Source organism: Myiozetetes cayanensis, unplaced genomic scaffold (assembly GCF_022539395.1).
Source record: "Myiozetetes cayanensis isolate MyiCay16 unplaced genomic scaffold, myiCay2020 scf7, whole genome shotgun sequence".
NCBI lineage: Eukaryota > Metazoa > Chordata > Aves > Passeriformes > Tyrannidae > Myiozetetes > Myiozetetes cayanensis.
Window position 1 is genome coordinate 34122695 of NW_026087964.1, and position 19441 is coordinate 34142135.

The 19441-nt window shown below is 40.1% G+C and overlaps 1 protein-coding gene across 2 annotated transcripts in view; it reads right to left on the bottom strand.

The window, feature by feature from the left end:
* The window catches only part of GALNTL6 (polypeptide N-acetylgalactosaminyltransferase like 6), a 451747-nt gene that overhangs the window by 15340 nt on the left and 416966 nt on the right, over positions 1 to 19441 (bottom strand). For both annotated transcript variants that reach the window (XM_050338756.1, XM_050338755.1), the window contains 2 exons: positions 12595 to 12816; positions 5553 to 5669 (listed from right to left, as the gene is read on the bottom strand). In XM_050338756.1, the coding sequence (XP_050194713.1) occupies positions 5553 to 5669; positions 12595 to 12816 (339 nt within the window). The remainder of the gene's footprint in view (positions 1 to 5552; positions 5670 to 12594; positions 12817 to 19441) is intronic.

Sequence of the window (19441 nt, forward strand, 5' to 3'; positions counted from 1 at the left end):
ATAGTGCATCAGCAGCGATGTGGATTATACCCCAGGAAGGCACAATCCCTATGTCAGGGAAGGAAAAGATCTCTGGTGACACAGTACTGTGGAGAGGAGAGGGGATATGCTGTATTAAAGCCTTTAGTTACCCCAGTTAAAGCAGCACTCATATGCTCTAGGACTTCAGCTACCTAAGACTCAGAAAGCTTCTGCCAGTGATGTTCCTTTAGCTCTTGTTCAGGTCTGAAGAAGCTGCCTAGAGAGATCTTCCCATCATAGCATCTTCCCTATGTTCAATGAACAGTTTCCTTCTGTTTATACGGGACACTGTTACCAGAACCTCTCAACTGTCTTTTTTCCCCCCAAACAACACATGTTAAATGATCTTCATCTTTCCACTGTGAAACCTGTGAGCTACAGGCAGCTTGTCAAAATCCTTTTTCTCGCTGCCTGAGAGGAGTCACGAAGGGTCACAGTTAATAGAGGAATCCTTCTCAATTAGACACCAGCTGTCTGAAGTGGCGCTGTGACACTGCAGTCTTTCAATCATCAGATGAAGGTGACAGGCTGACAGCATCAAGTTTAAAGATGTGGAGTGAATTTTCCTTTCCCATGGACCAATTCTTGCAGAAAAGAGGCTTCAGGTTGTAAATTACTACCTAGAAGCTCTGCCAAGAGCTCTGAGGCTCTTTTCTTTTCTTTCTTTTTTTTTTTTTTCTTCCTTTTGTGTGAGTGCTATTCTTTGGCTTTCTGCATGACTTTTGATTTTCCCTAGGAAAAAGAAACGGAAACGTAACACCGAGAAAGTGAAGCTCTCTTTAAATGAGCAAACTTTGCAAGTAGAAACTGTTTAGCTGAGATGGTTCATGTAGAAGTGCATGCAAGCTTTTGTCCCGAGAAGCAGCTCCCCATACTGAGCTCAGACTGCCTGCAGCACCTCATCTCATGGTCTCTTTGGTCCTCACCTAGCATCCTGCTCCCTGCAGTGTGTACACTCCCTGATAGAAACAGCTATAAATTGAAGCTAAATATCACATGGGGCTGATCCTGAATAATTCTGTGGTAGAAGAATAATTCTGTGGGAAGAACCCTTTCATTGCTATAGTTATCTTCTTTTCATATACTTCCTGAAAGATACAACTAAATACCACATTTGAGAGGTGTTACTGCCTCTCTTGGCCTGCAGGCCCAAAATACAAGCACATATCTGCTGTATATTGATGTGTTTCTTACTGTAAGACCTTGTTCTCTCCATGAGCTGCTGTTACTTCCTATTTCTTCTGTATTATAGGTTTCCTAGAGAGTGTTTTCTTAATCTGCCCGTGTCCTGCTTATTTCTTCTTTCTCCCAGAGTGCGTTTTACATTTATCCACACTAAAATGCAGTGGACAGCTTTAATCTCATTTTCAAAGCAATTTCTGCTTTTCAAAAGGTTAAATCTATTTTTCACTTTTCTTCGTGTTTCTTTGAAGCAGCATCATGGACTCCCTACAATGATAACTTATCATTTCACAAGCAAAGACAGAAGTTAAGATTTGGTACAGAAAAAAACCTATGCTGCCGTTTCGTTAGAAAAAGAGAAGCCTGAGACAATTTTTGCTTTAAGAAAAAACCAGCAGAAGCCATTTTCTTTATCTTATCCTTTACCTTTTTACAGACATGTAATAAACCTAGAGCTGAAAGTGATGAATGACAAATACCTAGATGAACGGTGTGGAACAGTAGTTTTGCGATATTCTCACTCTCATCACTACAGCTAGAGAGGGATCCTATTGCAGGACCATCCTCATCTTTCATAGTAAGTGGCTCTCCAAATTTCTCATTCTGTGCAGGACTGGTGAGCTGAGGGGCCAATTCTTGCTGCTCCGTGGACCTTGGCTTGAGGACTACTACCCACTGAATGCATCAGTACACATGAAAGAGCTCGAGCTAGCCTTTAAATCAGATCATCCTGGTCTAGATTATCCCTTTGCTCTTTCCACTCCTGCGTAGTTTCTGAAGGCTGCCAGGGCTGTGTCCTGTTTTCAAGTCAAGACACAGTAACACAATGGGTTTTTTTATTCCCTTCCACTGAAAACCAGGATCTGTGCAATACTAGATCTCAATGTTTAGACTAGGACAGATTCTTTTTCCTTCTTCCTTAGCCTTCTGTTTTTTAAAACAGTTTTATTTTTAAGTCAACAAGTATGTCTTCCCCCTAGTGATACTATCATAAAACCAATCTTGTTAGGGACAGGAACTCAGTTTTAGGACTAAGAGAGAGAAGAGAAAAAAAAATGATCACAAAAAAGGTTATACTTCTCTATACACCCAATTGATATTAAGACCTTGCAATTACAGACAATACACGAAGGCCTATGGTCCTTCCAATCTCATAATTCTAAGATACACTACTTTAAACCCTAGTTAACACTAACTGGCCAGTACAAATATTATCTCTCTACTGCATAATGTGCAACAATGCTACATGTTATTAGCTGGAGCCCTGAGTATATAATGCTCCACCTGTCACTTTGGATTTTGTTGTTCCTTTGTTAGCAACCAAGTGTGCCAGATTTTACAATAAATGGCTGAACCCTTTTGTACTCTTTTTGTACTTCATTCATTTCTGACTGCTTGTTGATTTAAAACAAGGTTGCAACTAAATTCCCAGGCACATTATTAACAAACAGGAGGTTGATTCTTCCCCTGCAACACTTGGGGCTGCTGTTCACTGCTCCCTGTCAGACCCAAGAAACCCTGTGTCCTGGCTCAGTGGATGCTCATTCTCCTCCTTTGCCTTCTCTCATACCAGAGTCTGTAAAACACAGCACTATCCTCTGCACTTGCAATCAAGCAACCTTTCAGCCCTTATGCTTTGCCTTTTCATGTAGCCTAGCCCTGTCATGCAGTAAGCGGGGAAAATACAGCTTTCCAGCTTCATTTATAATTGGCACAGGGCCTGCAGAATGATTGCCTGATACAGCCACTGGCTTAGGACTGTCTACTGGACAAAGGCCCTTTTGATACCATTAATACTTTCCAGCCTGACAACATTGCTCAATTACTCGCTGTCTGGCTGGGGTCCGTCAGCTGGCATTGTGCTCTGACTATGGCATTAGACTTGAGAGGACAACATGTACCCCGTGCAAAGATGAAACATCGTGTTTCAGACTGGACTCTGACTTGAATTAAACCTCCAAGCAGACAAGAAAGAGCTGGGCAGGCTCCATGGCTACTTGCTGTGCCATGTTAGAGATGCTGCCTGTCCATCTATTCCCTGGCAAGGCTGGGGGACTTGATTAGAGACAGCAATGCCTGTCATTTTCCTCTGCTATTGTTTATCAGTCCAGCAGAGCCCCAGTTTTCCCTAAAGCCAGAAGTTAGTTCTGGAAATACAGAGGTGGAAGAACACAGTGCTCTGACATCCTCCTGCCCCTTTTCTTCCCCTATGGTTCTTAATTTTGGGAAAGCTTCTAGGAACCACAGTGACATGCATCCTCACTTCCCACCCATCTCATGTTCACCAGAAAGCCTGCAAGTGCCCCACAAACCTTTTGACTGCTATTTGCCCAGCCTGTTTGCGCAGCCCTGGGATGGAAGATTGCCTTCCTCTCCTTGGGTCTGCTAAATGGCTGTGCCCCCCAGCACAGTGGCTGAGACTGCCAGCTTTCAATTCCTGCCCTGGTAACATGACATGAACCAAGTGGCACAAAGGATCATCTCTGTGCAGCAGCAGCACTGACTGCCTGCTGCACCGGTCACATCAAACTACCATAGTTTGCCACTGAACTCCTTGGAAATTTATACCAGAAGTTACAAGTCCAGTCCAGTTCAGTGTCAATCCATACTACTTGAAATATGGTAATAAAATACTTGGTGTTTTCACTAATACTGTTAGTTTCTACATGCATATGCAGAACTCATGTAGGCAACACACTCCAGCAGGACGAAAGAGAAGCTCTCTGAGGCTGGCCAGGTGTTCGGCACTTATCCCCACTTTCTAACACAGATCATCTTCACAGCTTGCTGTGGCGCAAGTGGAAGACTTCTGACACAACACCCTCCCCTCCCCGGGGAGGAATCCAAAGCGGAGGGATGGCTTTGGGCGTGGGACGCCGCCGGATCCGTGAGCGGCCCGGGGGAACACGGGGGTGGGGGGGTACGGCGCGTTGCGCTGTCCAGTGCTGCCCCCTGCCGCCCGCCCGCCGCCCTGCACGCCTCCCTCTCAATGCACTGGAGGGAGTACGGCTGAAACACGGGGTCCTCCCAAGCATCCCTCTCCCTTTGCGTCCCTTCCCCTTTACCCAACCTCTCACTCTTTCAAAGGGTATTTCAGGTCTCTCTTTTCTCTGCTAACTCTTTTTCTTGTCTCACCTTTTCATCCCTCCTTTCTCATCTTTGGCAGCCTCAGGATGCCCTCCCTCCCTTCCTGAGGAGGGTTTGGAGCTCCTAATGTTTGCAGATTTTAAAGCCAGAGAACACTGAGATGGTCTAGTCTGGACCATAAAACTTCCTTCAATTAACTGCTTGAATCACTGGATGCCTTTTATAAAAAAACCAGGATTATATTTACCAGGTCTTGGCATCCTATCCCTGTGCAGTATCTTTGGTAGCTATCTGAAGAAGTCCTCTTTCAGTAACTTGCTTTTTTGCCATGTTGGCACTTACCTAAATTGCGATAATTCTTCAGCTTCTCCGTTTCATGCACCTCTCCCCCTGCATTTCTCAGTACCCTCAGAGAATGGTTTCTTGACCTCAGCACTTCAAATACCCCTCAGAACTCCTCTCTCCGGAGCTTTTAAGTTTTTACAAAGTGCCATGTATAACTGCCAGGTCAATTTTTCTCTTCAGCATTGGAAATTTTTTTCTAATCTGGGACCTTTCGCCGTGAAAGGCACGCTCACTAAAATTGCTACCAAACGGTTAGGTTGTACTCTCCATCTAGATTGTCTTTGCTCACATTGGCCAGACCCATAGCCTGTGGGTCATTTCCTGTGGCACTCACAGTGAGTACAAATCAGAGCTCTTTTCCTCCATACTTGTGAGAGATGATATTTTTCGACCCAACCAACCTAGATAAAAGCTTTTTTTGAGTCTTTATAATTCCTCGTCTTTCTGAAATGCTTTTCCCCTTGCTTTTCTCCGTTTACCTCGCTTATACCTCACATTTACTTTAAATAGAATCACTTATTGAGCTTATTGAGATGAAAGCATAAAAGCAGACAAAAACTAGAGCTTTACAAGCCCAGGTACTATATTAAAAATATTTTCAGGTAACTGAACCAAAATCTACATGTTTTCATGACACAGTGGGGGAGAATGGGGCATCAAAAAGCTCTTGGGGCATTGTAATTCCTTTTGGAAATGAAGACTAATATACAGCTCAGGTGGCAGCTGGAATTTCTGAAGTTATGTTAAGGAGTACTTCGTAAAAGCCATTAAAGCCATTAAGGTCAGTAACAATGCACAAATTATTTCTACACTCTGTTTTGCCTTAGGAAAGGGAGAAGCCCTCAGAGAAATGTTTAAAAACTGGAAATGGGAAGCAACAATTTTACTCTGATTTTCTCTTTCTGCTGTTAAAATACCTGTTCATGTGACCACGTTCGCTCCGAGCCATCCTTCACACAGATGTCTAGCCTCAGCTCAGTCCCTGTGGCTCCGTGTTTACTGTCCACACAGAGGTTGGCTGCCACGTTTCGAATCTGCAAAACCAAGCAGCAACATTTCACATTAAACCCGGCTGCAGAATAGAGTTTCCAGCATTAAGGGGTTAGGAGTTTAACTCTGAAGGGCTTGAGACTGACTATTAGTTACATAAAACCGGTAGGAGTTATTTTTACAGGATAGAGAGCCACGTTCTGGAATGAACTACTCTTCTTAGGAGCAGCTTCAGAAGCAGCAAAGTTTGAAATATGCTGCTTAACAAATGAAAGGTGGGTCTTCAGAAATGTCTTCATGCAAAGAAACCAAGAGAAAAAAGGTCTGAGTAGTTCAAAGTTTGGTCTGACCACTTCTTCCATCCTACAAGAGCAAGAGAGATCAACTGCATCAGAAGGAACTGATTTCTGTACGAGTCTCTCCCATGCTTTGGAGCAGTATGCATTAAAAACCTGGGCACACCTTGTTCCAGTCCTTGCTCTTACTTTGACACAATGACACCACTGCAGATAAGGTCACACATTAGTGCCTGAAGTGCATAAAATTAAAAAGTACTTAACAAATCTGTACTGGAACTTATGCTTAGCCATGGAGGTTCCTTCTGCATGCTTGCTGCAAACACTACAGTGTAACTTATTCTTAAAAGGAAAATCTCATTCTTGAGACGGAAGCAACTGAGTAATAATTAATCTGTGGCTATCAATCATACCAGTTATGTACCACTGCTGCCATGTATATTTTCTTTGAAACACTGGTTTGAAAAGGAGTAGGTTGCCCACTGCCACTGAAAAGCGCAGAATCCTTGATTTATTTTGCAAATATGCATATTTCTCCCTGAGTACCTCATCTGGTCCAGTTAAAAATCTTTTACACACCTCCATAATGAAAAGGATTTAAAAAAACCCAAAACTTACCCTGTCAATGAGATAAACAGAAATTGAGTAATCAAAATGAATGTACATGCATGGAGACAGGCACAAATTCCATAAGTATAATATATAGAAAGCAGGTGCGTATTTTGACATTCTGGACACTACTCTGATCCTTATTTTTTAAAAAAAGCTAGATGCTGAATGGAGATACAGTTGAGTTGGTATTTGTGGTTTTTTAATGAAAAATACTTTAAAGTCACTATTGTTGCTATAATATGCTAGACAAATGTAAATATTGTCACTGCATACCTCATTCACATCCAAAGGATGGAAAACTTGTCACCATAGCACAAAACACTGCAAGGAGGGGAAATCCTCAAGCATACAAGACACAGGCCAGAGCTACTCTGCTCTTTTTCTGACTCTGGAGGCGTGGGATAGAGTCTATTCACCATGACCAAGAAAGATTTAGACAGATGGGAAATCAACAAGTAGTGGAAAAAATGTAAAACCCACCAGCTTCAGGAAAGGTTTTAAAATCTGCATTTGTTTAGCCTAGAAAAGAGCAGACCGGGGAAAGATGGAGGAGCATCAGTTTGAGCAACTGACTACAAGGTCCTTTGATCCTTCACCAGAGCTCAGAGAAGCATTCTTCTAAAACTTCGACAAACCCAGTTCTAGAATATTTTTTCTTCTTTTTAATACAATAAATATTGCTAAAGATGAGGTAAAATGCTAACAGTTCATTCACACAACCAGACGCAGAAACGCAGCACTGAGAAGCCCCACAGTAAAAAAGATGAAAGGTAATTAGTTCTCAACAACCCTGCCTTCCTTTTCGTATCACCCAGAAAAAGAGGCAGGAAAGGATAATGAGTGGCATAGATTTTAATGGAATATTTTTAAGGTTTCATGTGAAATACCTACTCCAAGTAAATTTTTTTTTTTAAATGTTCAATCATTTCTCAGTGCACTTAAATTTCCATTGTACAGATAAAGATTTCTGGTCTAACAGAAAATAAAATATACATCAGATCTATTCTTAGAGCAAGAAAGTTAATTAAAATGGAGCTGCTAACAATTGCCATTAGTAATTGGGGTATATTTATGCGATTCAGAATTGCAAAATGACGGTGAATACACTCCATGTCCAGTGAATACTTATTGGATTAAAGAGCTTTCACAATTTTGTCTTGATAGCATCACTCCATTCCACTCTCAGTCATTTGGACTGTGCATAAATGTGTTCAGTCCATTTCTGGAAGAGGCTTGAGCTGAAGTTACATTTAGTTCCTTCACTGCTGGAATCCATCTCAAGTTCTTTATTTCCTCTCCTCTTCCCCCTGCTCCTGAAAGGTTTGCTTGAGTTAGCTTTTCCTCTGTTTTGTTGCAGCTTATGTGTTAGCTCATCCTTTTTATGTTTCATCCTTTCAGTTGCAGAGGGGTCGCTGTTTGTTTTTTGTTTTCTTTTTGTAATACAGGCATTTCAGTCAAGTCTGTGCTTTTGTTCTCTGGTGCTTCTGTGTGGCCTTGGCAGTTGCTAGAAACTGAACTGAGCCATCAAGCCAGAGCCAGAGCCACAGGGAACATTCTGCCAAGCATCAGCACCACACAGCCTGCAAATCCCCTAAGATGTTTCCACGAACAAAGGAAGGAAAGCAGAAGCTCAGATGCTTTTTTCTTATGTATGCACCAATATGCATTGGAACTGCCTTGACTCCAGTCACACAGCACAATGGATTGAGGGGTTTTGAGGTTATGAGTTACAACTAGCAAACAAATAGCTAGTGATCCTAATACTTACGTTTCCAACATTCATATTTGTGCAATTGTAGAGGCTGGGGATGAACAGGAGACAGATTTTATCAGCCATGCAGGTAGGGCATTGAGTTGCTACATACAGAGCTCATTTGCTCAACCTTAAATGCCATCAATTGTACACACAGATAAACGTACAATTAAACACATTCTGAAAAAAGCACAGGACGCTATTTTTAAGTCCTTATACATATTTTGTTCATGAAATGGCATCCTAACTCACTTTGGGACATAGATATTAAGACCATGAGCACTGTAGTCCTTGCAGAGAACAGATGAAGGGTAGAAGCAGAGAGAATCCAGCTTTCCAGGGGCCAGCAGTTATACTGACCAATATTCTTTGATAATTCTAAAACTCTACAACTTTGTTCATGGGCAAATGAGTTCCTTCAAGACTTGCTGTTGAGGTAGTAGGTGATGTCCTGGCTCTGCCTGCATCAGATGTATCACAAGTGTATCACCCAGATACACTTCAGCCTTCCTGGGGGCAGAGAGGGGTGAGCCGGACAGGGAGAGGCACTCTCAGGGGTTCTGGAAGCTTACATGTTCATCATAACATGAAACTGCCTGCCAAAAGCAAAAAGTGGGAAAGTGTAGCAATCTAAAGACAACTCTGTCTTCAATATGGTCACCTGTGAATGATGAGTGTGGAGATGGTGCTGGGACAATCCCTAGGGTGCTCCAATACAGCAACAAGAGAGGCAGGCACCTTGGTGGTATCAGTTTATATAATACTTTCCATACATCTGATTTAATCCCTTAAATAAGAAAGTGGCTGTAGCTCTTAGAAGACATTATCAATGTTCATTTATGCTACTTTTTTTTTAATCTGAGCAGCTCTTGGAGCCAGTTTTAATGTACTGCTTACATTCTCAGATAACCCTAGGGCCATCAACATCAATGGATCAAATATGGAAGAATGAGCCTCTCTTGTCAACTGATACATAGTAATTTTAGAGTATTTATCCTTTGTGTTAGCCATAAAAAAGGAAAAGTCAAAGGTAAAGGAAGTCAAGCACTGCCAAACACCTCACTGAAGAAAAAGGGGACTCTTATTCAGTGTGACACTGATCCTGATGAAAGAATTTGAACAGTCCAGCTGTGCAGTACTTGATCTGTGCAGGTTGGGGTTATATCGCTTTTGTCCAAAAGATGTGTGACTCTTGGTGGGCTGAGATTGACTCATTAAGGGTATGAGAATATCACACTTTAAAAAAAAAGAGAGTAATAGAAACAGAAGTTAGTGAGTTCTTAGGCTTCCATCTTTTTTCAAATGTGCTACTTGACTTAACTTCATAGGGGACATTTTCATGTCAGCACTGTAACACTGTTCTGTAAAATCCACGAGCTTGGGACCGATAGAAGAGTACCTTCAGGTCCTGTAGCTTAGCAGTGCTGTGACTGAGGCACTTCCTCATTAAATCACTGAATAATAAGTTTATGTAACAGCAAATGAAACCAAGCTTAAATAACTCCCTTTTGACTGAGCAAAACAAAAAAAATATTTCATATCACTTTGACTATAGGACTCATGACATCTAAAATAAATGGCAATGTCTGAGACGATATGATTGATTTCCTGTAAAATGTGTTTTTAAAGACATTGAAAGCTGTGATATCTGCACAAGATATTCATGCTGGATCACAGGTTGTAGATTCATCAATACTTCCTAAGAAAACACTTGGTGTTTAATTCTCACCCATTGTTTCAACTTCATTAGGATTTCAAACACACAGTACAAATAAATTATTCTGTCTTAGAGAATGGGATGGGTATTATTGTTTTTCAACTGGTAGCATACTTCCCAATATATTCAAAAGGATAAGAATAAAACATAATTGAAAACTTTCCTTCTTTTCCATAGTGGGAAAGAGTACAATTACCTCACTCAAACACAGAACTGACAGTCTCACTAACCTTAATCTGTCTGGATTCACTGTTACATTGCTTTACTGCACATATTTCAGATGTTACAAGGCAAAGCAGAGTATCAAGGGAATGTATACCCTGCCAGCTACAAAGGACAAAAGGCACAAACACACAGATGAGATAAGGCCATGACAAGAATAGCAAGAACGATTGCTTTTTGTTTTCCAAATGCCCTTCTTTTCCATCATAAACAGATTTTGTCAAGAAATGTATGAGTCAGATTTTAAACAAATGTGTTTGCAAAAAAAGAGGATTGGAGCAGAGGCTGTCTGTGAGATGTCTGCTTTCACACCACATGCTTTTACTAGCTAAGTATCAAAATACTGGAGCCAAAATTGTCTGAGTACCTCATTGTTTACCCTTTCTCAGACTGGCAGATGTAAAGTATTTCCAAATGGAAGCAGAGAGGGTACTAAATGACAGTCAGTCTTGGCACAGAATTTCGGTGTGTATAATCAGCAAGTTTTCTAGAGCTGCTTGACTCTTACAAAGCAGTAACATTACAGTCTGTTTCCCTCTTTCAGCTTCTGACAGCCATTAACCTTCAAGTTTTTTCAAGTTCCTTGCAAGTGCCAACAAATTAATTAAAACTGCACAGGAATGTGACAGTCTCAGGAGAAAAGAGAGCAGTAGAGCTGAAACTTGTCTTATTGTTGTTTTAGAGAAAGCACATTTCAGAGGAAAAAGAGTCTTTGGTCTTCACATCCTTCCTAAGAGCTTAATAAGCACTTTTAAAGTACAGATTTGATATCACTGCTATGAACTTTGATTTACTTTTAAAAATACTTGTTTTTATGCAAAGATTATATTAATATTGCTGCGGAAAGAATGAATACCTGAGTCACAATCTCCTCCTCTTGGACTCTCTTGATTAAGGATTGTCCAGCTGGCAAGAGAATTTACACATTTCATGATCACAGTCCTCCAAGGACACATGTGGAGGATGGTATAGGAAGATCATGGTAGCAGTCACAGCAACCTGATCCAGCCTGACTTCTATTGATAAACTCCTTACTTCCTGGTACACATTAAACTCATAAAGTGCGGACAGCAGCACCAAAGATAGAAGAAACTTTAACAACAAAGGATTTCATTACTGCCAAGAAGTAGCAAACAATTAGACACATATAAATTGAAGTTCTTTTGAACATCTGTAACTGATTGTTTATAAAGAAAAATTAAGGACTGCTACTACCACAGAAAATCTCACTATGATGTAATTTGCTTTTTTAAAAGGAAGTAATGGAGAATAATAGAGGCACCTATGTTTAGGATTCTATGGTCCAGTCTTGACCACTGGAAATATGCAGGGGTGCATCTGGTCTTACCAAATGTTTTAGTCAAAATTTCAACTTCATCCTCTGGTTTAAAATATGGAAGATAATTGTCTGAGAGCCCTAAGAACATCTCCAGCAAAATCAGAGAAGGCTAGAACTTGCAGTACAGATATTACTATGGTTTTTAAAAAGGTAGCACAACATACTGAAAGAGCAAAGCCTTCTTTATGGATCTATAATGATCTGAGAGGAAAAAACACTCTGCATGACACCTTCCCCTGGCATGAAGCCACTGTAATTTCCTGTCCCTGCACTCTTCTTCTGCACAATACAAACTTTCAAAGTAAGGTGTGCTACAGCTCTGCTCTTCAGAGAGGTTTGAATGCAGAATATCTTTGATCACAGGTGGAGGGTTCCAGCCAGCTGTTTGCTCACCCCCTGCTCTGGAGTGATGCTCCAATACATGCCTCTCTTTAGTGGTCTCTCCCTCCCCTCATCCATCAAAGGAGAAACTGCATTTGTCTGCTACTGGTACTCAGTCATGACAGCACCTACAGAATGCAGACAACAGCTAAGCAAAATCTGTCTTTTAAAAAGGAAAGTACCCAGGCCTCACTTGCCACACTTGCACATGTGAGCAAAACAGAGCAAACCTCCACCTGCATACAATTATCCTTGTAAGCACAGGAGGAGGTATATGGATAGATAGGCAAAAACCACAAGCATTGACTTTGGATCTCCTTTTTACTAAGTTGATTTCTCTGAACCTAAAATCTTCCTCTGACATGCAATAATGAGCGCTACATGCTCTTTTCCTCATTCTTTTCCTCATTGTGCATACATCTTATGCTCTGTACGCACAAAACTGTAATGAATTATAAAAGGGACAGTGATAGTTCTAAGACATGAAAGTTTTTAATTTTAATGGGTAGGTCAGGGATTGTTCCAACCACTGTGAACTGCTGTAATAACACTACTTATCACTGAATTAAGTCTGAATTAATACTTTTCATTTCCTGCAATCTAAAATGTTAGACTCATTTAAATTTGATCTAATTTGTGTATGACTCACCTCCCCCCAGGCAGCAGGTGGAGGTTCCACAGGAGGGTAATATTTTGGGACATCCCAGGCCACTGCAGCCATGAACCACTTGAAATCTTTACACTTCAGGTGCTTGCGCAGCTCTTTCTGGGCAGAGATATCACCAGTTGAGAGATGTCTGTACTCGGGCCGTCGCTGGTAAATGTACTCTGCAAACTCATCCATCCATGTCTCTGCCACGCGCTTCAGGTTCTGTGCATCAGAAAAAAACAAACATTAATTTCTTCATGCTTTGAGTGAATGATATTCCTAACAGGGAAAACTAAACAAAGCAAAACAAAAAAGTCAGTATTCCACACAACTTCTAAGCTTAGCTGGTCTAATTTCTCAGTGGAAAAGTACCAGTAAACATACGCTATCTTTATTGCAGTATTGAGCAAACACTACAGAGTAGTAGTACAATGTACTCTGTTTTCCTGCTGACATTGTAAGATATGCAGTCTAATGTCTGTTGAACATCACATTTTCCTTTATATTCTTCATGAATATTCTTCACCTTGTTTTTTGACTAATGATGGATGTTGAACAGAAACTTTCTTTCAGTTGCTCACATTGGTACTTGTTTTTTTTTCCCTGTTAGTTCAGGACCTGCTAGCATGCAAGAACGGTTCAAATTATTCCTTCTGATGTATTTCACTTTGCATTTGAAAGGCATCTGCATTTTAATCTGTCATCATACTTCTCAGTCACGTAGCAATTCCTACCTAAATTTTAGGGTCTGGTCTTTCATGTGCATATTTGGGGACCTGTCCCATCTCACAGCTGGTTTTGCACAACTCCTGGACTGGAAGCTTTGCTGTGTCACTCTGCTAATAAGTCTGTGCAAAGGCATAGCACATGACCCTGAAGGAGAGTTGACCAGAAGCAAAACACCTCATGGGATAGATATGATAACTTCTGGCTTTCTGTGCTCATTCTGTGAACATATCTAAGGCTATTTAGGCTCCATGAAACCCAGTTCTGGCCTGTGTTCCGCAGAGTTTATTTTTGTTGGTATTTTATAGGAAAGAGAATTACTTATTTTATTGCATAAGAATTTATTCAAATTATAGCTACTTAAATCACCTGACTCGAATTATAAAATAAAACAAATGTAATTGTAAGGAAAAATTCTGGATAGACTGAAGAGAGACATTTTATTGTTATTTACCATCAAGGAGTCTAAGTAGGCTGGGTGTACATTTTTCTGTATTTTTGTTTGTTTTTAAAATTCCTCCTGCAACTCAATCCACACAAATTTATATGCAGATGTTGTAGTGGAATACAAGCTTAGTCTATTCTGTATTGCTACAGCTGCCCAACAACCTTTTATCCCACCAACAAAGCAAAATCTCACTGGAAAACATCAAGACACTAGGATGTTCTTATTGCTTTGTTTGTAAAAACAAGATAATCAAGTTTTATAATATTTTTTTTATAGAACACTAACTGCAAAATGCTGAGATTCACTCTGTAATAAGCTGGAGGACAACATACATCTGATTATCATCAACATAAGGTAATGTTTGTTTTCAGAACACTCTACATCTAAGTAAGTCTGATTCATACTCTGATTTGCTTTCAAGATTCATTTGAAAATTCCTTTCCTGAATTTTATTAATCCACATAAACTAAATGTCTCTGAACTAATAAGGCTTATCTGAATACAAAGACAGAAAGATACAGAACAAAAGAAGTACTTTTAGCTGACACTGCAAGATAATTTTCTGTGTGCTTTCTCTCCATGAGGCAAATGTGTTAAAACCTGCAGGGACAAAGAAAGTAACATAAAAGCAGTATGAGAATTCACAACACTCATATTCCTATTAAAAAATGGATTGTGTCCCACATAAGGTTGACTTTTATTGAAATTTCATGAAAACCTAAATAACTTCACAAGACGTTAGAATTCAAGAATACAGGAACTGGGTACAGTAAAGAAAACCAGAACAAATTCAAGAACATCATCTAAATGACAATCTCACCTTTCTGGCAGAAAACCTATAACACAGAAATCTCCTGACAAGCTAAAATACTGTGTGATGAGACTTTGCAGATGAGGCAAAAATATGATTAAGAACAGTAAACAGGAAGCCAAAATAATGAAAAATTGTGTAATTTATAGTACATCTTTCACTGTAATGCTGTACACCTCTTTTGCTACAATGCAAATGCAGTTTAAAACTGTTCTAGAAAATACTTTTTGCAATTACTTTATCTGATAGGCTATTTTCATATTTAAAATGCATACTGTAAAAAGAGCCATATAATAAAAGTACAGTAAAAACTTCTTAGGAAAGAAAAATTCAAGTTAACTCTTGCAGCAACTTGCCTCAAAATATTAAGAGTAGTCTCTGATAGTGTTTTTTCTTTAGTTATTTGGCTGCAGTGAAATAACTGCATTCTGCTTTAGATGATTGCAATTGATAAAACATGATCCCAGCAAAAATCTTGATATTATAGCTGGTCACAAACTGAAAATTCTCATTCATCAGTCAAAAACTTTTTGTTTTCCAATAAGACCTTTGTCACTGTTTGGGACCCACCAAAACACTGTATTAAAAAAAAAAAAAAAATAGTCAGTTCTTCTCACAATTCCCAAAGTATTAGGCAGTTCACTTTGCACAAATCTATTTAAAACTTTTTTTCCCAGTTCTTCCAAGACCATTCCATCGTATGCTAAAAATCGCCTGTAATGAACTTGTACATTATCCTTAGTACATTTATATATTGCTGTCATAAGCCAAACTCTTATGAGGCAGTCCTTTGAATTTCAAGAGGTTCCTTTTTAAAAATACAAACCCTTGATTTGCTAGGTCTAAATCTCCAGACTGTTTATGACTATGACTGCAAGGAACTCTGTTCCAGAGTAGTGGGAAGCTCTTTCCAAAGATGCCAGTTACTAGGAAGCAAGCACTCAGCATCCAAACAATTTAAAGAGGTTTGTTGACCTCAGTGTGAGCAACTGGACTCTTTTAATTGCCTTAAAACATTGCTACTGCAGGGAGCTGTGCAAGCCACCTGCCAGGGGACTGAGGATATGGCTGAAGGGAGGAGGCCACAGCCCACAAGCTGTTAGATTTGTCAGCCCTAGGGGTGAAGTCTTGGGTGTGTGATGCTTTCTGGGGAGTGTGCCATGTGTTTATCTCCTGTGGGCCAGGCCCTGTCAAAGGAGGCCACTTTGCACACCCACGACTACCCTGGAGAAGACCTCTTAGCATCCCCTCCCCAAACCTAAGTGACTGCAAAAAACCAGAGCTTCCAGACTCAGCAAAAGTGGTTTCCTCCCCTCCCTCCATACGGTGGCACCAGGGGGGTTTCTGAAGGTATATAAACCCGTCAAATGCTTCATGGGCTTCTCTCCCCCGCCACTCTCCGATGGACCAAGACACCAGGGACAACAACCACCAAGTTCACTGAAGACCTCTAAGTGGTGACTATGAATCTTTATTCTTTTCTCTCTCTCTTTTTCTCTCTTTTGCCTTAAATATTTTCTTGGGTGGCTATATACCAACCAAAATGGTCAAATACCTGTTTTCCTCTGCAATACCCTTATGCTTTATATCGCCATGTTACTATAGATAATAACAATCAAAATGGCTACATACCTGTCTTCCTTTGCAACCAAATTGTTCTGAAATAAATCCTATCTATCTATCTATCTATCTATCTATCTATCTATCTATCTGTATCTGTCTGCAAACGCTGATCATCTAGTATTGTTTAAATCACTCCAAGGGATTTAATAATAAAACAAAATTTACTCCTGCCTGGTAGGGAGGGTCATAACACTCAGCATGGGTTTCTTATCCTTATTACCACTATGCAAGCTCAGTAACCACACTTCCTTTTAACATAAACATATCCAGACTAGCAGCAAAACTTCAAATTGCAGTTACTCCCCCTGAATTGAATGAACTCAGGAAGACTTGCTGTTCTGAAAGCTGGTCTGGTGCAACGTTGCAAAAAGAAGGTAAACATAATTTACATTCCTATTTGGAATGCGCTAACCCAGCATGTCCCTGGAGCAAAATCACAGGCTGTGCAAGATGAGATGGGTGAACTCATGTAAGCTGAAAATGCCCATTCTGTGGCTGTTTAGAAGCATGATAAATTGCCCTATGTGAAGAACCTCTTAGGATCATAAGTTTTCTATGCAAATTATGGCAGTGAGTTGCTGGGCTTTTATGCACCTTACCATAACAGAAAGGTTGAGGACCACAACCAAAATGAGAGCCCTCATCTCTGAACACTTTAGAGCCCACTAATCAAGTGGCTTACTGTAAGGCAAGGATGTGATATGAAGTCCTTTACAAGTCTCCCAGAGTTGCCCTTCCCATAATCCGGGTGAATGTCTGATATAGTGGATGAAGAAAGGAGGATGGTAACTTTCTTTTTGCCTGAGCCCTAGGTGATGGATGCCAACATATTAAGCCACCTACAAGTGGAAATGCTTTTGAATAGCTACCCAGTCTTGACAGACTTTACCTGTAAAACAGGTGCTAAGGAGTTTGATAGGATTTTACTCTGTGTGTGTGTATACTGCTACAGAACTTACAGGTCAAAGGAGTTTAAGAGCCTACCAGATGAAGCAGCATTTTGTGAACGTCTTATAGCATCATTTAAGCACTCATTTCTTTTTCATCATCATGAGATAGTTAAGTCTCACAGTGAAACTAATCTACAAAGAATTTAGAACAAACAAATTAGGAGCTGTATTTGAATCTTCCTGATTTCTGTCTCCTGTTACTATTCATATTATCTTCTAAAGAAAACTACTGTAAACACCAGTTTTGCAAATGGCATTAAATATCTTTATCAATCACAATAAGAAGAATCAACCTTGGCATCTCTTTTTGCTAGATCACTCTTGTTTGGATTAAATCTGAACACCTCATGTAAATGCATGCAGAAAGGAAAAATTAAACATAGAATCATAGAGTTATTACATTGGAAATGACCTCAAAGAGCATTGAGTCCAACTCTTAATCCAGCACTACCAAGTCCACCACTAAACCATGTCCCTAAGTGCATCATTTATATGCCTTTTAAATATCTCCAGGGATGGTGAGCAAGTCCCCTGGGCAGCTTGTTCCAGTGCTCAACAACATGTTTCTACAGCTGAAACTGGTGTAGCTGAGCTTGGCTGACAAATTCATTGCAAGGGTACAGATGTCCAGATTGGTTACTCTCAAAAGGAAAACTCCAAACGTCCCCTCTGTCTACTTCTTCCCCCTGCTTTATATACTGAGCCTGATGCCATATGATATGGAATATCCCTTTGGTGAGCAGGGGTCAGCTGTCCAGGCTGTGTTCCCTCCCAGCTTCTTGTGCACACCCAGGCTGCTTTGCTGGTGGGGTGGAGTGAGGAGCAGGAAAGTCCTTGACACTGTGCAAGCACTGCTCAGCAGTAAGGAAGACATCTCTACACGGATAACAGCTTCCTGCACAAATCCAAAATGCAATCCCATACTAACTACTTTCCAGAAAATTAACTCTATTCCAGCCAAAGCCAGCACACTAGACTTTAATAAAGGAGTTTAAATCAATTTGATTGGAGAAAGAGAAATGAGGACTTCTGCACTTGAAAAAAAGAAGATTTTTCATGGGGCATTTTGTTCAGTGAGTAAGGAAGATACATCTCTTTGGTCAAATGACTGTCCCCTCTTTTTAAGTGTGTAAGATCACCTGTCATTTTCAAGTGATGTGATATTACTCAAATAAACACAGTGAGAAGAAAGTAGACACAGGCTGAATGGAAAAGCAGAGTGAGGCAGGGTCATGCCAAAGGACAGGTTCATAAATAGTACCTCTAAGCAAGGTTTAACTAGATTAGTCCCTAATATGAGAGGGGTAGTTCCACATTTCAGAGCAGTGACTGGTGTACTGGCTTGCAATGACAGCACTTACAAGAGAGCTACCTAGCTGTACTGTGAGCCAGCACACCTCCATCCTCTAGTCGCATCTTTTCCAATTAACATTCTAGATGCAGCAGTTAGACTAATGTAAAAATGTAATTCCTGTTCTTAGTTTCTCCAGATGTTCTAAAGCAGATCAGGTGTCACTAAAGGAGCACAATGGTTCTATTATTGGTTTCACTTCATCTGCCTAACCTGTTTTTTTCTTCTTTTGTGTCTATCTTACTGCATGAAACTGATCCTGAACCCAATCGACAGACTTTACTTTTGTCAATATTAAACTACTACAGGAACATTTGAATCCTGTAATGAGTTCCTATTGTCCTGCATTTAATCTGAACATTTTCCAGGAAGCAGGATGTCATCAGCTGCTGTAGTCTTCTTTGGCATGTTAGTCACTTCTCTCATCAGCCAGGACATCAAAAATCCCTTACAAGTATGCCAATCAAATACGAATCACCACAGCATGTCTGAAGCCCAACTGCTTATTTCAGTTGTGAAATACAAGATAGGATATGACTACTTATTTGCTAAGAATAACACAACAGTCTCAGCAACAACCGACATATTAATCTCTTTTCCTTTCTAGTAAAATTCCAGTGGGGTTATTTTCACTCCACCTACATCGTCTTCCTAATTTAAATTTTTTCTATTTTTGTTTTGCAAAGCACAGTGTTGTTGCTACTTCAAAATGGGTGCCCTGTTTACCTCTGGAAGCAGCTGTATTTAATTTGGCTGGAAATAATATAATACACAATTTGTTTTACATAAAATGTATTTAAAAATTTCATTGGGATTCATCCAGCCAAGACAACTCTACTTTATGTTCCTCTGGAATATGGGTAGCATAATGTTACAATAAATCATCACAGAGAAGGAGGACAAAGTATTGCTGGAGGAACTCATCCAACAAGTATGGA